Raw genomic sequence first — 18,527 nt, 5'->3', positions numbered from 1 at the left:
CACTGAGCCACCCAGACGCCCCTTTTGTCCTTTGGTTATTCTTTTTTAAAAAAAATTTTTTAAAATATTTATTTATTTGACAGAGAGAAATCACAAGAGAGGCAGGCAGAGAGAGAGGAAGGGAAGCAGGCTCCCCGCTGAGCAGAGAGCCCGATGCGGGACCCGATCCCAGGACCCTGAGATCATGACCCGAGCCGAAGGCAGCGGCCCAACCCACTGAGCCACCCAGGCGCCCTGTCCTTTGGTTATTCTTAACCCCTCTCCTACTGCACCTTCTCCACTGGTACGTTCTTCCACTGACGCTCAGATGTGAACTCTGACTCATCATAATCCTCCAGTGACCTCACTTCTTTTCCACCTTTCATCCCACCTACTTCCCTTTAGAGCAGAGCTTCTTCAAGGAATTGCTGCACATTCAGTATCTACTTCCTTCCTTCCCATTCATAATCAGCCTACTCCAACATTTCTTCTGTCCCTCTTCCATCAAGAGTGCTTTTTGGAGGGATGAGGGTGAAATGGGTCAAGGTGGTCAAAGGTATAAACTTCCAGGTATAAGATAAATAGGTCCTGGGAATCTAGTGTACAGCGTGGTGTCTATACAATATTGTCTTATATATTTAAAAGGTGCTGAGAGTAGATCTTAAAAGTTCTCGTGGTAATGGATATTAACTATGTTAATTGTTTTGCATTGTATACATATAAAATATCATGTCATACACCTAAAACTAATACAATGTCATGTCAATTACATTTTCAGTAAAAGTAGAAATAAAGAATAAATAAAATTCTTTAAATCATTATAGAAATTATGCAGGGTTGAGGAAGAATGAGGTCAGCTACTTATTCTCAAATGGTTGTGGGAGAGGGAAAGGTCTTTGAACTAGAAACTTTTCTGTAAATTTGACATTGTTTCAAAATAAAAGGAAAATAATATATGTTAGGTGTCTGATACTGTAATAAAGACTGCTGGTGCCCTACCCATGTCCCCTTTACCCTTAATCCATGCTTCCCTTCTTCAGCTGCCATGAGTGTAGGAGCGTTTGTGCCCAGAGACACCTGAGTGATTCATGCCACCTCCTTGCTCCTCCAGCCTCCCTCTTTGGCTTTGTGGTGACAACCAAGGCCAGACCGGTAGGGGGTACAATCATCCCACCCTTTGCCTCAAAGTGAGTAACGGGACAACTGTGCTGTCTGGTCCTTCTGGAGCACCCTGTGGATCAGGCCAAGAATTTATCTAAGCTCTCATCCTTAGTTGACTCTTCATGTTGCCCCATCTTGCTGTCTTCACTCCCTTAAATGCTTTTCCTACAGAGCATACTCTCAAAAATCATGTGCACCTGAAGCCCTGTCTCAGGTAGCTTCTGGGAGTCCCAATTAAGACAGTCACAATAGCTCGAAAAATGAAAGCTTTTATTATTAGCATCATGACAACACCAATAGATGTAATACCAATGCATGTATAATAGGTTTAGATATCTTATTTTATGGATATATTGGATTTAAAGTCTCTTAACACCCTTATTTCTCCTGAAGTACACTTTTTAATATGGAGAATTTACTATCTTAGTAGAAACAACAAAACTCTGAAAAGTAGTCACTTTAAGATACCACTTGTAGAATTTTCCCAAAACACCTAAGTGGGGTTGTTGTCCTTATTGAGCTTGTTCCATTCTATCTCTTCCAGGAAGTCTTTGTGGAATTCCCTTCTTGAACGGGCTGCTAAAACCATGGCTTAGATTGGATTTGGGGATTCCAATTTTCTGTTGTCTTAGCAGCAGTGGTTCTCAATGAGAGTAATGAATGTTTGCATTTTTTATAGTCTCAGTGACTGGAGTGTGACACTGTATTTCACATCCTGCAATGCAGGAGGCATCAAGCACAATGAAAGATCATCCCAAATTCAGCATCCAACTTGACTATCAAATGTTCTGTTTGACACTCATGGAGATGAAAAACAAGGCTGTAAATATCTGAGCCATGCCCCTGTTTAAAAAAAAAAAAAAAAGGAAAGTGGTTTTTGCTAAGGTTACTGCAACATTTTATACTGCTGGATCCAATGGACCTTTCCATCCTTGTCTGACCTTTCAGTTGACTACCTCTACCATAACAACTACTGTGGGCAAACCTGACATTACCTTGTCTTAGTTTTCTACCGTCTCACTGCCAAGTCCTCAATTCTCTTTGCTAGCCACCCCATGCTGACCAGCTCCTAAATGTTTTAGTTCCTCAGGACTTTAGCTCACACTATACATTCACCTTAAACAATCTCATTCATTCCCAAGGCTTTCAATACCATTTCTATATACAACTTCAAAATTCATATTTTTAATTCCATACATATAACTGTCTACTTGCCTTGGAAACTGTGTTGTCCCAAAACCATGCTCCTGAGCTCAGTCTTTTCCCCAGAGAACCTCCATGCATAGCCTTTTTAGCTGGAATTCCTTTCTTTTTCCTCACTTCTCACTTTCAAACCATCATTCTGTCCTGCTAACCTTCACCAGGACTCTCTCTGCTTCTCAAGACCTTGACCATTACCATTATCTTACTTGGACAACTATCTCACTGCAAAATCTATAAACGACATGACCTTAGAGAAAACTTCCTAGTTCCCACAATTAAAAATCAAGTTTATGTGTCCTGTCCCTGTAGACATTTTACTTTTTCTTCATGGCACATCATAATTTGTATCTTATATAATTACTGTCTGATGTTCTATCTTCTCTGGCAGACAGACAGTAAACATTATGATAGCAGTGCCTATTTTATTCACCACTATATCTCTAGCAACAAGCACAGTGCCAGGTTAGGTGAACAAATGAAATAATTTAGTTTTTCTCTCTCCCAAAGAATAATGTTCTGTAAATGATAAAAGCATCATCCTATTGGCTTATGTCCCATTCAATAATCTTATTTAGCTCTAAGCTCAATATTCCCTATAAATATATTACATTTGTGTTTTTCTGATTTATAAAATATTGATTTCCCTAAGAGAAGATGCCTTTTCATCTTTGTTTTTATGACTATTATGGAGATAACTCACAATTGGGCATTAGAAATAGCCAATAAATATTAAAGTACAGGAAAATGTTCAAAACATACATAATGTAGTTACGGGTCACTATATGTCCAGATACAAAATGGTTTTAATTTCATTTCAATACTTGGGACAATACTGCTGTCTCAAACTACTAGACATTTCAGTAAGAATGGCAAACATATATATATATATAAAACAAGAATTTTTTTAACACTAGGCTGCTTTCTTATGTTAAATATCGTTAGTATAAAGTGGTAGTATCTATAAGATAAATTGTTACACTTGAAAATAACTATTTTGTAATTTTGAAATGAATTCATTTCAGAGGCAAACAGTTTTAAAAGGATGATTGATTTAAAATGTGAAATGCTTCACAAGGTATGTAATTTACTGGTCTTTTGCAGAGTTTACCTGAAGTAATTGCTTATAGAACAGAAATGCAAAAATGCAGGAAGATAAAGTAATGTAAAGCAAAATCACAAACTAGAACTCTTACAAAATTGGTATACCACACATAGTATGAAATACAGATGTCAAATTGTTTGGGCACTGTTTTTTGATCACTTGTTAAAGAAATACATTATAATTAAAATATTTTGGTACCATTTAAATACTCTTATTCCAAAAATTCTGATTTTTGACAAAGATAGAATGTAATACCAGAGAATTTTGCCTTGAGTTTTGGAAAGTTTTTTTTCCCCTAAGACATTAACTTTTTAAATTATGTATCAAAAAAGTGCAGCCTAATGTGATTCGTGAATAGTGAAAAATAAGCAATTGTCTTCCTTCATTAGGTTTTGCTAATAAAGTTAAGTTCTCATTCAACATGCACTCTTAGTCAAAAGCAAATTCTGGTTTCTTTGGTAGTATGTACAAATAACTTCATTCCACATCTGTCATTTCTATTCCATCACTTTCTTTAACATATACCACAGAACCCGAGGTTTTCTCTGAAAGAGAGCCTGAGCCAATCTCTTTACTTGTTGTAAAGTTTTCTTGGTTTGTGTCTTCTAATCTGATTTTCTTGGTGTTTTGAAATAATCGAGTCACTGGTTCCAACTTGCTTTTCTCAGTTCCTTGCATCAAATGATCATCCACTTTTGAATCCATGTGCATAGCAGATACCTGAGTAGCAGATTTACTAAGGGAAAATCCCATGGGGATGGTTGAATAAATACAGTTTGCAGATACCTCTTTAAGTAGTGAAAACTTTTCTTCAACTTGATTGCTTAGAAAAGAAATAACAGTAAGTGAATACAGTGGGCATTTTAACTAACCTCATGGCACTGCTTATTTTCATGAAACATCATGATGGTGATGCCAAAAATACAAGGTAAAATTGCCTTGCATCTCTGTGTTCACATTTTCTTTGTGGGAGGGTTTGCAGGTTCTATAGATCTTCTGAAAGTCTTTTTAAAAAGGAATTTATCAGGTCTTATGCTTTGTTACCTTTCAGAAAATAAAAGAACTTCTCTACTTAGTCCATTATATCATTTTTGCTATCAAACACTTTTAACAAATTATTAATGGATTAAAGAAATAATTACTGAAGAAATACAATTATAAGAGAATAGTATGAGCAATTATATACCAATAAATTAGGCAACCTGGAAGAAATCAATAAATTCCTAGAAATATATGAACTACCAAACTAAAACAGGAAGAAACAGAAAACCTGAACAGACCCATAATCAGCAAAGAATTGAATCAGTAATCAAAAATCTCCCAACAAACCGAGTCTTGAGCTAATTGGCTTCCCAGGGTCATTCTACCAAACATTTAAGGAAGAATTAATACCTATTCTTCTGAAGCTGTTTCAAAAAATAAAAATGGAAGGAAAACTTTCAAACTCTTTCTATGAGGCCAGCATTACCTTGATCCCCAAACCAGACAAAGACCCCACTAAAAAGAATTACAGACCAATATCCCTGATGAACATGGATGTAAAAATTCTTACCAAGATACTAGCTAATAAGATCCAACAGTACATTAAAAGGATTATTTACCATGACCAAGTGGGATTTATTCCTGGGCTGCAGGGTTGGTTCAAGATCTGCAAATCAATCAGTGTGATACACCACAGTAATAAAAGAAAGGATAAGAATTGTATGGTCCTCTCAATAGATGCAGAAAAAGCATTTGACAAAATACAGCATCCTTTCTTGATAAGAACTCTCCACTGTGTAGGGATAGAGGGAACATACCTCAATGTCATAAAAGCCATATGAAAACCCACTGTGAATATCATTCTCAATGGGGAAAAACTGAGAAGTTTTCCCCTAAGATCAGGAACAGGACAGGGATATACACTCTTACCACTGTTGTTCAACATAGTACTGGAAGTCCTAGCTTCAGCAATCAGACAACAAAAAGAAAAGGCATCCAAATTGGCAAAGAAGTCAAACATTCACTCTTCAGAGATAACATGATACTCTATTTGAAAAACCCAAAGGACTCCACCAAAAAATTGCTAGAACTGATAGAGGAATTCAGCGAAGTCATAGGATATAAAAATCACACTTGATCTTAGCCAAAAGGCAGAGAAGCGATAGGATATAAAATCAATGCACAGGGGCGCCTGGGTGGCTCAGTGGGTTAAAGCCTCTGCCTTCGGCTCAGGTCATGATCCCAGAGTCCTGGGATCGAGCCCCGCATCGGGCTCTCTGCTCAGTGGGGAGCCTGCTTCCTCCTCTCTCTCTCTGCCTACTGTGATCTCTGTCTGTCAAATAAATAAATAAATAAAATCTTAAAAAAAAAATCAATGCACAGAAATCAGTTGCAATTCTATACCCTAACAATAAAGCAGCAGAAAGAGAAATCGAGGAATTGATCCCATTCACAATTGCACCAAAAATCATAAGATACCTCAGAATAAACCTAACCAAAGAGTTAAAAGATCTATACTCTGAAAACTATAGAATACTCATGAAAGATATTGAGGAAGACACAAAGCAATGGAAAAACATTCCATGCTCATGGATTGGGAGAACAAATATTGTTAAAATGTCTATGCTGCCCAAAGCAATCTACACATTTAATGCAATTACTATCAAAATACCACCAGCATTTCTCACAGAGCTGGAATAAACCATTCTAAAATTGGTATGAAACTAGAAACGACCCCCGAATAGCCAAAGTAATGTTGAAAAAGAAAACCGGGGTGCCTGTGTGGCTCAGTTAATTATCTGACTCTTGATTTCAGCTCAGGTCATGATCTCAGGGTCCTGGGATCAAGCCCTATGTCAGGCTCCACACTGTGGAGGATTCTTTCTCTCCCCTTTGCATTCTCTCTCTCTCAAGTAAATAAATAAATCTGAAAGAAAGGGGGGTGTGATTAGGAATGGAGGGAGGGAGGGAGGGAAAGAAAGAGAAGAAAGAAAAGAAAAGAAAAAAGAAACCAAAGCTGGAGGCATCACAATTCTGGACTTTAAGCTGTATTACAAAGCTCTAATCACCAAGGCAGTTGATACTGGCACAAAAACAGACACATAGATGAATGGAAAAGAATAGAGAACCCAGAAATGGAACCTCAACTCTACAGTCAAGTAATTTTCTACAAAGCAGTAAAGAATATCCAATGGAAAAATGACAGACTCTTCAACAAATGGTGTTGGAAAAATTGGACAGCCACACGCAGAATGAAATTGGACCACTTTCTTACACCACACACAAAAATAAATTCAGAATGGATGAAAGACCTCAAGGTGAGACAGGAATCCATCGAAATCCTAGAGGAGAACAGAGCCAGCAACCTCCTTGACCTCAGCTACAGCAACTTCTTGCTAGACACCTCTCCAGAGGCAAGGGAAACAAAAGCAACAATGAATTACTGGGACTTCATCAGGATAAAAAGCTTCTGCACAAAGGAAGCAATCAAAAAAACTAAAAGGCAACCTACAGGATGGGAGAAGATATTCACAAATGACATATAAGATAAAGGGCTAGTATCAAAATCTATAAAGAACTTATCATACTCAACACACAAAACCCAAAAAAATCCTGTCAAGACATGGGCAGAAGACATGAACAGACATTTCTCTAAAGAAAACATACAAATGGCCAACAGACACATGAAAAAAATGCTCAACATCACTCAACATCAGGGAAATACAACCAAAATCACAATGAGTTAACACCTCACACCTGTCAGAATGGCTAAAATGAACAACTCAGGAAACAACAGATGTTGGGAAGGATACAAATAAAGGGGAACCATCTTACACTGTTGGTGGAAATGAAAACTCATGCAGCCACTCTGGAAAACTCTGGAAAAAAGTTAAAAATAGAGCTACCCTATGACCTAGCAACTGCACTACTAGGCATTTATTCAAAGGATAAAAACACAGTTATTCAAAAGGGCACCTGCGCCCTAGTGTTAATAGCAGCAATATCCACAATGGCCAAAATATGCAAAAAGTCAAGATGTCCATCAACAGATGAATGGATAAAGAATATGTGGTGTGTATATATGTAATGGAATATTACTTAGCCATCAAAAATAAAATCTTGTCATTTGCAACAGTGTGGACAGAACTAGAGGGTATTATGCCAAGTGAAATAAGTCAGAGAAAGACAGATACCATATGATTTCACTCATATGTGGAATTTAAGAAACAAAACAGACGAACTTAGGGGGAGGGAAGGAAAAATAAAACATTATAAAAACAGGGAGGCAAACCATAAGAGACTCTTAACTATAGGAAAGAAACTGAAGTTGGTTAGAGGGGAGGTAGGGGGGTATGGTAATCAGGTGATGGGCATTAAGGAGGGCACTTGATATAATAAGCACTGGGTGTTATATGGAACTGATGAATCGCTACATTCTAGCATTGAAACGAATAATACACTAATGTTAATGAAATTGAGTTTGAATAAAAATGTTTTAAGTTGCATTTCTATGCACTAACAATACATAATCTGCAAAGGAAATTAAGAAAATAAATCCATCTACAATAATGTAAATAGAACAAAAAAAAAATACTTAGGAATTAACCAAGATAAAATACTTGTATGATGAAAACTAAAACACCACTGAAAGAAATTAAAGAAGACATAAATAAAACCTATCCCATGTTCATGGATTAAAAGACCTAATATTCCAAGATGTCTACATTACTCAAAGTGATCTACACATTCAGTGAAATCCCTATCAACATCCCAGTGACACTTTTTGCAGAAATAGAAAAATCCATCCAAAAATTCATTTGGAATCATGAATAATCAAAATAACCTTGAAAAAGAAGAAAAGCTGGAGGACTCACACTGGCCTAAAAGCAGACATACAGACCAATGTAACAGAATAGAGAGCCCAGAAATAAATCCTCAGATACATGGTCAAATGATTTTTGACAAAGGTGCTTAGATAATTTGATGAAGAAAAGGATAATATTTTCAACAAAAGGTGCTGGGGAAACAATATTCATGTGCAAAAAAAAACCCTGATATTTACCCAACACTATATGCAAAAATTAATTCAAAATGTATCAAAGACCTAAATGTAAGATCTAAAACTATAAAACTGGACACCTAGACAGCTGGCACCCATCTATGAATGTGGGATCCAGAGTCAGAAAAAACTTTTTAAAATCTCAAGAAGACCTTATTCCATGCCCCAGCTTTAAAGGGAATGACCTTGGATGTTCTAACCCAGGCCTGGGGACCAGCTCAATAGCAAGTGGGATATTTACCAACTGCTTGTTAGAGCCTATCTGGGAAGGCCTACATACAGTGATTTTAGCCACTCCAATAGCAATTTAAGTGCCTAAATTTGAAGCCTTTATCCACTATTTCAGTCAAACTCTGGTCCCCAGTGGGGCCTAACAATAGGGAACTGAAATCACTCTATGAATCCAGAAAGGACCTCAAACTAGGCTTGAAGCTACAAGTCACAGATAAGTCTTCTTAAATATTACCTTCTTTTTATCCCATCAAAATCATAGTCCTTATGGGATTCCTTTTTCCAGCCCTCTCCTTAGAGTGTGTGGGGGAGTTCACTAAAACATCCCCTATCTCTCACTGGACCCCTGGCTGTACTCGGTCTTGCATTGTGCTTTCGGCTTTGTCTCCTAAGTGCCCTAACCGGCTTTATATTTTCCAGAATAAAGGTCATCAAACTCCAAATGGTGGTTCAGATGAAGCCTCACATAGAGGTCAAACCAGACATCTACAGGGGACCCCTTGATAGCTTGAGATGAGAGGAACCCTGACTGCTGCCCCCATCCAATGCCCCTGACCAGCAGGAAGTAGCTACAATTGGTCATCACCTTTCTTCCCTAATAGCAGTTAGGGTTACCTCTTCAGAGTGGGAAATGATGAAGAATAGCTGGAAGGCAGGCAGGAGGGACAGGGGGCCCTCCCACCCTAAGAGGAAACCACCCTTAAAAGGATTTAACATAATGCTGAATGTCCTTAAAACACTGCACTGTACACTTAAAAATGGTTAAGATGGTAAATTGTATGTATATTTTACCACAGTACAAAAGAAAAGTCCAATAAAGATACAGTACCTCTTAGTACAGATACCCAGTCTGTCAAGAGATGAGTGTGCAACACGGAGGGAGGACTTGTAAAGGTTCTGAAAGGAGGGGACCAAAGGTCAGAGTTGGGCTTTGAAAGATGGACAGATCTCTCTGATGATATTCTAAACTGTAGGTATACCTATTTCTTAGAGTTGGAAACTGAAGGTGAATTTTTTTCTCATCAAATATATATCTAATATTATCTTTGAATTAATAAAATTGAATTTCTTCTATTCTTTGGTCTGTCCTCTTTGATTACTTAAAAAGGAAGTCCTTCTGTTAAAAATGTATAACTTGAATCTAATTATGAGGAAACAATCAGATAAACCCAAATTGAGATATTATATAAAACAGCCTCTACTCAAAAATGTCAATGTATGAAAGACAAAGAGAAACTGAAGAATTGTTCCAGATTAAAGAAGACTAAAGAGACATGATTTCCAAATGCAATGAATGATCCTTATTTGGGGAGGTGGGGAAGAAATGTATTGTAAGGGCCATTTCTTAGACAATTGGAAAATTTGAATATGGATAGTTTATTAAATAATAATATTGCATTAATGTGAAATGCCTTGAATCTGGTAACTGTACTGTGGTTATATTACTGAATGTTCTTGTTCTTAGGAGCTACGTGCTCAAAATGGGGGTAAAGGATCATATCTACAACTTGCTTTCAAATTACCTAGCAATAGATAGATATAAAGAGAAAATAAAATACAACTTGCTTTCAAATTACCTAGCAATAGATAGATATGAAGAGAAAATAAACGTGTTAAATGTTAACAATTGTTCAATGTATTATTCTTAAGTTTCTGTATGCTTAAAACTTCAAAATACAAAGTTGAAAATAGCTAAAAATAACATACAATTTATGCTTGAACAACACGTTTGAACCACATGTATCCACTTATATGCAAATTTTTCAATAAATATGGCATAGTAATGTAAATGTATTTCCTCTTTGATTTTCTTAACCTTTTCTTCTTTGTAGCTTACTTATCATAAGAATACAGTATGTAATACATATGACATACAAAATATGTGTTAAATTTTTATATTATTGGTAAGGCTTCCAGTCAGCAGTAGGCTATTAGTTCAGTTTTGGGGGCTTGATAGATATATGCAGATTTTTTTACTGCATGGGCAGGGGGTTGGTGCCTCCCACCCCTGCATTGTTGAAGAGTCAACAATAGTAACAAAACTCTGTAAAACAACAACATACTGCATTTGAAATAAACAATGGTAAAATAATGGTAACATACAGATTCTCAATTAGCACATTAAATTTCAGTTTAATAGAGGGGTTGAGGAGGGACCAAAAGAAATAAGGTAGGTTTGGCCCTTTGAATCTCACCTTGTCTGGAATCTTGTGGACATGAAGGGAGAACAAGTGTATTTTGGGCCTCTTTGGCCTGACATTCACGTTGCCATTCAAGAAAAAAAATCTTAAATGCATAAGGAAGAATAAAGTTCCATTAAAAACTAAATAAATTTGGACATACACAACAGGAGACTTGCCTTATCATTAAGATATGCTACAAAGTGAAAGTGAAAAAAAAGTGTACAGTTTAGTACAGGTGAAGGAACAAATAAAAGACCAACAGAACATGACAGAGTTCTAATCTGGACCTAGTTATGTGCCAGAACTTCACATATGGTAAAAGTGGCACCATACAACAAAGGGGGATAGAACAGACCAAGTTAGTAGAATAATACTGTGAATACCGACTCATCATGGGGTTGAAAATAAAGCAGGATCCCTATTTTATAATATAAACAAAAGTAGACTCCAAATACAGTAAAGACCTACATGTGGTATCATAGAACTATAAATGAAATTTTTAACGTGTAGGACAGTATGTTTGTCACCTTGGGTGGAGAAGGATTTATTGAATAAAAACTGAAGGGCTTAAAGAATAAGGAAGAAAACAGATGGACCTGACTACTCATAATTAAGAACTTTAATAAAGTATAAAAAAAATTAAAATGATAGAGATTGGAAGACGTGCTATATAAAGCAGACAAGGGATTTACAGCTAGAATATGAGAATAACTACAAACCAACAAGAAAAAAGGAAATCCAACAGAAAAATGGGCAAAGGGTATAAAGATATAATTCACAGATTGGAGAATCCCAAATAGATAATGAGTACATAAAGAGATGTTCAAACTTACTAGGTATCAGAGAAATGCAAGTTTACTACCATCGGAATGGCATACTAGAAAGGTGGATAACATGGAGATTTAAGGAGAATACAGGATGATGGGAAAACCTGTGCATTGCTGGTGGAGTAATTTCTAGCTCCTATTAACATTCCACATCTAGTCCTTCAATGAATCTTGTTTCTGTTTCTATTCTTTCCCACTGTATGTTCTTCAGACTGTATCTGGAATGAGTCTTTTAAATCATGAACCAGATCTCATCAATCCTCTGCTCACCACTCTGCTCTAGGTACCTTCCATGTCAGAGTGAAAGCCAAATTGTCTACATGTTGAGTCTCCAGCTGTGTTAGGCAGAATAACGGTCCCCAAAGATGTCCACATACTAATTCCCAGAACCTGTGAATATGTCACAAGGCAAGGGGAAATTAAGGTTGCAGACTGAACTAAGGTTCCCGGTCAACCAACCTTGAGGTGGCGAGATTATCCTGGACTCATCACTGGTGATCACGGGTCTGCATAAGTGAAAGAAAGGTGAGAATGTCACTGCTAGAATGATGCAATGTGGGAAGGACCTGACTGGCTATTGCTGGCTTTGAAGATAAAAGGACACCATGAGCCGAACAAAGCAGGCATTCTGCAGAAACTGGAAAGATAAAAAAATGGATACTCCCGGAGAACTCCCAGAAGGAACACAGCCCAGCTGACATCTTAATTGTACCCTAGTGAGATCCATTTTGGACTCCTAACCTCCAGAACTTAAGATAATATATTTGTGCTGTTTAAAGCCACCAAGTTTGCAGTAAATTGTTACAGCAGCAATAGGAGACTGATAAGCCAGCTAACACTGTGTCCTCTCAGACTCCTATCTCTCTCACTTATTCTGCCCCATGACCTCATTGCTGTTCCTAAGTATATGCTGTGCCAAGCCCTCTTCTGCTTTAGGGCTCATACGCTTACAGTTCCCTCAGTCTGAAGCAATTTTAAAATTTCAAACCACCGTTATAAAACAGACAAAACACATGGTTTTTAGATAATGTATAAAAGGCAGTGCAGGAGCGTAATCCCTGACAGAAAGGAAATAAACGAGGTGAGCCCTGTAAGTGCTTACTGCCTGAAAATTTCAGTCTTCTGCACAAGGAGGGGGAACCCAAAGTGTGCCCGGTTATTTCAATGAGTTGAGAAGACAGAAGTTCAGAGTCTATAGAAGCCAAGGTCACTAGAACTTGTGGAAGGAGGGGCAGTGAGGGGAAGAGCTCCAGAGATGTACAGAGGATTCCCCACAATTCTTTGGCTGAATACTAATTAGGAAACACATGTGTAAGGAAACTAATGAGGCCTGAGAAAGAACCACCAAAAAGGAGAAGGCCAAATAGTCTGTAGAGCTTGCACAGGGCCAAGAATGGAGTTCCCATCAGCCTGAATGTAAAGAACTCCTAATATACCAGGCATTGATCAGAGTCCTCAGAAAGGGGCCAGATTAGCCCTAAAGAGTATTTGGACCTAACAAAGCTTAAAAGCAAGCTTCTAGGGGCGTCTGGGTGGCTCAGTCGTTAAATGTCTGCCTTCGGCTCAGGTCATGATCCCAGGGTCCTGGAATCAAGCCCTGCATCTGCTCAGCAGGAAGCCTGCTTCTCCCTTTCCCACTCCCCCTGTCTGTGTTCCCTCTCTCGCTGTGTCCTTGTCAAATAAATAAATAAAATCTTTTAAAAAAAAGTTTCTAAAGCGTCGCTCTCCAACAGAACTTTCCTCAATTATTTAAATATTCTCTATCTATTGTCCACTGTACTAGCCACTAGCCACATGTGGCTTTGGAAGTTGAAATGTACATAGTACAAATGAAATGTTAAGTTTTATGTAATTGTTGTTTAATATTTAATATTATATAACCATATTTATATTATATATAAATATTTAGTATTATATAACCTTATCTAATAATTTATCTAAGTTTTTAAAAATTTATCTAAGTTTTATCTACTTTTATTAATAAAAATTCAAAATGCCACATGTAGCTAGTGGTTACTATTTTCAACAGTTTAGCTCTAAAGGATACAACTGTTTCCAAGCAACATTACTACATCTCAGAACAAAGCCTAAATATATTTAAAGAAAAATAAAAATAAAAACTTCCAGCACCCAACAATGTAAAATATGCAATGTCTGGAAGTCAAAAAAATTAACCAGGCATGAAAATAAGCAGAAAAGTATGACCCATAAGCAGGAGAAAAAAAATTAGGTAATAGAAACAAACCCAGAAATGACACAGGTGATAGAATTAGTAAAGACTTTAACAGCTATTTTAAATATACTTCATATTTTCAAGAAGGTAGAGGAAAACATGATCATGATGAGGTTAGAAATGGAAGATATTAAAAATAATTAAACTTCCAAAGATGAAAAAAACAATTCTGACATAAAGAATACTGTGGATGGGGTTAACACTGCCAAAGGAAAGAAGAGTGAACTTGAAGATATATCAAAAGGTATATTAAAACGAACAGAGCACCAGTTCACTGTGGAACAACATTAAGCAACTTAACATATGTTCAACTGAGTCCCCAATTTTTTTCTTAGAGAACCAAGGAGGTATAGGGGAAAAAAAGACAAAATAGAGGTTTTCTTTCTTTCTTTTTTTTAAGATTTTAGTTATTTGAGAGAGAGCATACACAAAAGAGACAGAGAACACACAAGTTGGGTGGGGGGCAGAGGGAGAAGCAGGCTCTCTGCTGAGCAGGGAGCCTGACACAGGGGGCCCGACTTGGGGATCATGACCTGAGCCGAAGGCAGAAGCTTAATGGACTGAGCCACCCAGGCACCCCAAAATAGAGGCTTTCATAGTGAAGACTGTGAAATGATGGGAGGAAACAAAGGGAACAGAAAACACAGGCCTTAGAATTACACAGGAGTGTCTGTAACAGCTGGAGAGCGCAGGTATATAAAAGGATTAGTTGAGGCAGGGTGGAGCACTAACCACCCTTTGGACTACCAGAGAGGGAAGAAAATATTCACTGTCTTGGGTTAGGGGACAAAGTTAACTGTCCTTGATAAGAAAAGAAAGGAAAATCTTCATGCCCTGGTTTGGCCTTAAAATATCCTTTTCCCTATAGTCTTTCCAAAGAATCTTCAGTAACATCTAGGTAGTGCACATAAATGCTTAAGCTTTTCTTATTTTTTTCCCTTAGAGAAGTACTAATATGGGAGTACTTTTTAAAAGATTTTATTTATTTTTATTTATTTTATTTATTTGAGAGATAGTGAGAGAGGGGGAGAGGAGACAGGGTGAAAGTCAGAGCGGGAGGGAGAAGCAGGCTCCCTGCACTGGCCTAAGATCCTGGGATCATGACCTGAGTCAAAGGCAGACACTCAACCAACTGAACCACACAGGCACCCCTAATTTTAAAATCTAAAAAAAATTTTTAATTAAAAAAATTTTAAGTAAGTTCTACACCAAACATGGGGGCTCACCACCCCAAAAGCAAGGGTCACATGCTCTACCAACTGAGCAAGTCCCGTGTTCCAGTGCATGTTTCTTTGTAACTTATTTTATCAGTTAGGCATAATTATATGTACCTCTTGAAATCTATGATTTCTTTGTTTAAAAGAACAAGGACACTCAAGGTAAATTTTAGTGTCTAGCTATACTTACAAAGTATATGATAGCTGAAATAAATGCTACAAACTAGGAGATGTAATGACACAAGTAATGATGAAAGAGCAGAGATGGGGAAAACATATGGCACTTATTAAATGTACTTCTACGAAGACATTTGTTCTAACGTGTTTATGACTGCCAATATATTGTGGGGGAGGGAGGAGTACTCACCTGGCAAAAACAGGAATTGTTAGTCTCTTCAAATGTGAAATTGTTTGAAATACAGAGGTGCAAACTTTATCAAGATCATCAGAGAACAGCTATAAAAATCTAATTACCTATTTCATCTGTCGGAAAAGAGGAAAAGACAAGCAGATAAAGCCATTAGAATTCAGAAGCCCTTGGGTTAAGACAGTTTATTTCATATTAAGAAATGTTAAAAACAGTATTTCTTTTCAAGCTGGACTCCCAAAATTTGGCAGAGTAATGCAGTCCTCATTCTTTTTCACTAAAAAGCTAATTTCTCCACTTTTAGGTAATGCGGTTAATTTTAACATAGTTGGATGGCCAAAAATATTACACCGGGTTAAATTAAAGGAGTGTTCCAAGACTGAAGGCTCCTACTCGGGAGCAGACAAATGTAAATGATATTAAACAGGCAAACAATCAATACAATATTAAATATCAAGTGAGATAGTATACCCTTTCCTCTTTTGTTAATCACCACCAGTTTTTCTGGAAAGGGGTCTTGAAGAACTGGCATGTGGAGAAGGAATACCAGTCAGGAATGTGCGCCTTTTTTCACAGCAATGAAGTTCTGCCACTTCCTGATTCAACCATGACTAAATCGTGCAGGGCTGACCGGGTCGTGGGTTCGCTGGCTGCCTTACCCGAACAGAAAGAACTCCCTTCCGAGAGGATGCAGCAACAGAACCCGACCTAGGAGATTCCCCGAAAACCGGCCCCTTGCCACGGCAGCAGAACTCAATAACCTCCCACTGCCCAAAAGCAGCTCTGGGGAGTAACGAGTTCACTGAAAGCGGGTCCAAAACAGTAATATATCCCTAGGGGAAAAAATGCTACAAAGCTGCAATAGCGAAGCAGCAGGTGTTCTAGAGCCAAGGGAGGGAGGCCGGCGGAGATACAGCCCTGCGCATGCGTGTTCCATTCAGGTGCGGCCGCCGCAAGCAGGGAGTAAGAAGTGGTAAAGAAGAGAGCAGCGGCTGGTTACTAGGAGACGGGACGCTCGTGTGGGACGGCTAAGCGCAGCGTGGGCCTACGCCTGCGCGGCGCGGATGGACCAGGAAGAGGCCTCACTACGCACCCTGTACCGCGGACAGGTGGACGTACGCGTCGCTACGTGCGTGGGTGCGCACGCACGGCTTCTAGTCCCCGCGAGAAGGAGGGTCGAGCCAGGTACGCGTGCGCACGGGAACTGGGAGCGCGCGGAACGGAAGCGGAGCGAAGGCGCCGGGGAGGTGGAGGACGAGCCCCCCTCAGGTACAGAGCGTGAGGGCGGGGCCGACGGCGGCCCCGACCGACGCTAACCGCCCCCGCTTCCTTCCCTCCGGGTCCCGCCTTCCTCTGCCTCCAGTGGGGTGGGGCCAGGTTGATTTGGGGGTGGGAAGGCAGGGGAAAAGGGCGGAGGATGGAGACGGGGAGGGACCTAGATCCCTGGCACAGCCCAAGACTTGCCTGTCGTCGACATGAGCTCCGGGGAGGATGACGAGCGGAGAAACCCGGGGAGGGATTCGCAGCTCCAGGTAGAGGCAGCAGGGATGCGCCGAGTTGGGGTAAAGCAGCTCCTAGACCGGAAGGCCCTGCAACAGGGAGGGTATGACGGGGATTAGGGGCTGAGGGTGATCTCTGAAGTGGGAATTCACTGCTTGATGGCTGTGGGGGACGGTAGCGGGCTGAGCTGCGGTCCAGGGAAGCCTTCCAGGAGCAAACTTTGCCGCTGTTGTCGTTTCTTGGGCGCTTAGGGTTGAGCCCAGTTCCTATGGTGACCGCTTCGCTTCCTGCCGCAGCTCTCCGCTTGGTTGTTGCGGGGACTGTTCTGTTTAGAAACGCTTGGAGTGGAAGTGAGAATTTGGAAGTCAAAGATTTGGTAGTTCAACCTGCCCTTCCTGACTCCCAGCCTCTCACTTCTAAGCCTCTTTATAGACTTTGGGAAGTGAAGGGCCGAGATTACATAGGCATTTGCATGAACATTTCATAAAATTTCAGTAGAAATTGTACACAGGAAAGGCAGGATAAGCTGGGCTTTGTTTGAAAAAATATTTGAGACTAAAGTAGAGTAACAGCGGCGATTATGGACCTGATACTTAAATATGCATAGGAATACATTGTTATTGCTTGTTTTAAAGGCAAGGATCAGGGCTTCAAGAACGGTTTGCACAGATGACACAGCCCCGGTGTTTTCCTTCTAACATTCCAGGACCTTATATCGCAGGATATTCGTTGTTTTAAATTTCCTCTACTGGTATTCAGCATTTAAAGTACACACACACACACACACACACACACACACACACAAACCCTGTATGGAAATAAATGGAATAATATTGGTTTATAGCTAGAGGAAACTAGGTTAGTTATAAACAAATGGAAAGTGACACATTCAAATCTGCCTTCAGGATAAAACTGATTCTTGTTTGTATCTTAATTGCTCAAGGAACTGAACCATTCCATTTTAATTAGTGAGAAATAACTAGGAAGGTATATTAATGAAATATTTATTGTAAACAAACTTTGGCATTATTTAATGGCAGCTTGCAAAATATATCTTATTTTGTTTATTATCTGGAAATCACTGTTTGTAGTCCAGCATATAATCAGATGTAGAGATTTTGTTGGCTCCTTTTCTGTCTTCTTTTTTAGTTGCTTAGATCAGTTTTAGGGTGATTTACTTTTAGAGTATTCCGTATATGGAGGCAGAGCAGGTGTTATTATTCATTTTCTTTTCTCATCACATGCTCCCTCTTCTGCCCAGATGAAGCCACCATCCTGATTTCTATGATAACCACTTCCTTGCTGTTCCTTAGAATTTCACCATCTTTGTATGCGAACACACACATTCTAGTTTGGCTTGCTTTTGACCTTCATATAAACGGAATTGTAGTTAAGTATTCCTTTGTAGTTTGCTTCTTTAGTCAACGTTATGTTTTTAAGGTTTATGCTTGTTGCTTATAGTTTGTTGTTTAGTGTTTACCTA

At 38.8% G+C, this 18,527-nt stretch overlaps 2 protein-coding genes across 21 annotated transcripts in view; one reads left to right on the top strand and one right to left on the bottom strand.

Moving 5' to 3' along the window:
* Positions 1-1,389: 1,389 nt before the first annotated feature.
* On the bottom strand, positions 1,390-16,696 carry C16H2orf15 (chromosome 16 C2orf15 homolog). Of its 7 annotated transcripts, none has more exons than XR_006815293.1 (4): positions 16,204-16,618; positions 15,545-15,660; positions 12,187-12,233; positions 1,390-1,983 (listed from the first exon to the last, which is right to left on the bottom strand). XR_006815293.1 is itself a non-coding variant. In XM_045980488.1 (4 exons), the coding sequence occupies exon 4, from the start codon at positions 4,196-4,198 to the stop codon at positions 3,923-3,925; it is 276 nt and encodes a 91-aa protein (XP_045836444.1). In that variant the 5' UTR covers positions 4,199-4,268; positions 5,047-5,093; positions 15,545-15,660; positions 16,204-16,618; the 3' UTR covers positions 1,390-3,922. The 7 variants fall into 7 exon arrangements, 4 of the variants coding, with proteins under 4 accessions (XP_045836444.1, XP_045836445.1, XP_045836443.1 ...); XM_045980488.1 differs by lacking the exon at positions 12,187-12,233 and adding an exon at positions 5,047-5,093 and having other exon boundaries at positions 1,390-4,268; XR_006815294.1 differs by lacking the exon at positions 1,390-1,983 and adding an exon at positions 4,258-4,268.
* TSGA10 (testis specific 10) overlaps positions 16,631-18,527 on the top strand; it is a 144,622-nt gene continuing 142,725 nt past the window's right edge. For 7 of the 14 annotated variants that reach the window (XR_006815292.1, XM_045980480.1, XM_045980478.1 and 4 more), the window contains exon 1: positions 16,976-17,106. Coding sequence is in view for 8 of the 14 variants with exons in the window: in XM_045980480.1 (XP_045836436.1) it covers positions 17,020-17,106 (87 nt within the window). In the remaining 6 variants the exon portion in view is untranslated. Of the gene's footprint in view, positions 16,814-16,955; positions 17,148-18,527 lie in introns of those variants that run through there. The other 7 variants (XM_045980485.1, XM_045980484.1, XM_045980481.1 and 4 more) reach the window with 7 other exon arrangements.

The sequence above is a fragment of the Meles meles genome, chromosome 16 (genome assembly GCF_922984935.1).
Source record: "Meles meles chromosome 16, mMelMel3.1 paternal haplotype, whole genome shotgun sequence".
Classification (NCBI taxonomy): domain Eukaryota; kingdom Metazoa; phylum Chordata; class Mammalia; order Carnivora; family Mustelidae; genus Meles; species Meles meles.
Note: the sequence above shows the minus strand (reverse complement) of the source record. Positions and strands in the feature narration are given on the sequence as shown.

Bases quoted from the DNA above. Each gene is read 5' to 3' on its own strand.
- C16H2orf15 (XM_045980489.1), bottom strand. From the start codon at position 4,198: ATGGGATTTTCCCTTAGTAAATCTGCTACTCAGGTATCTGCTATGCAC.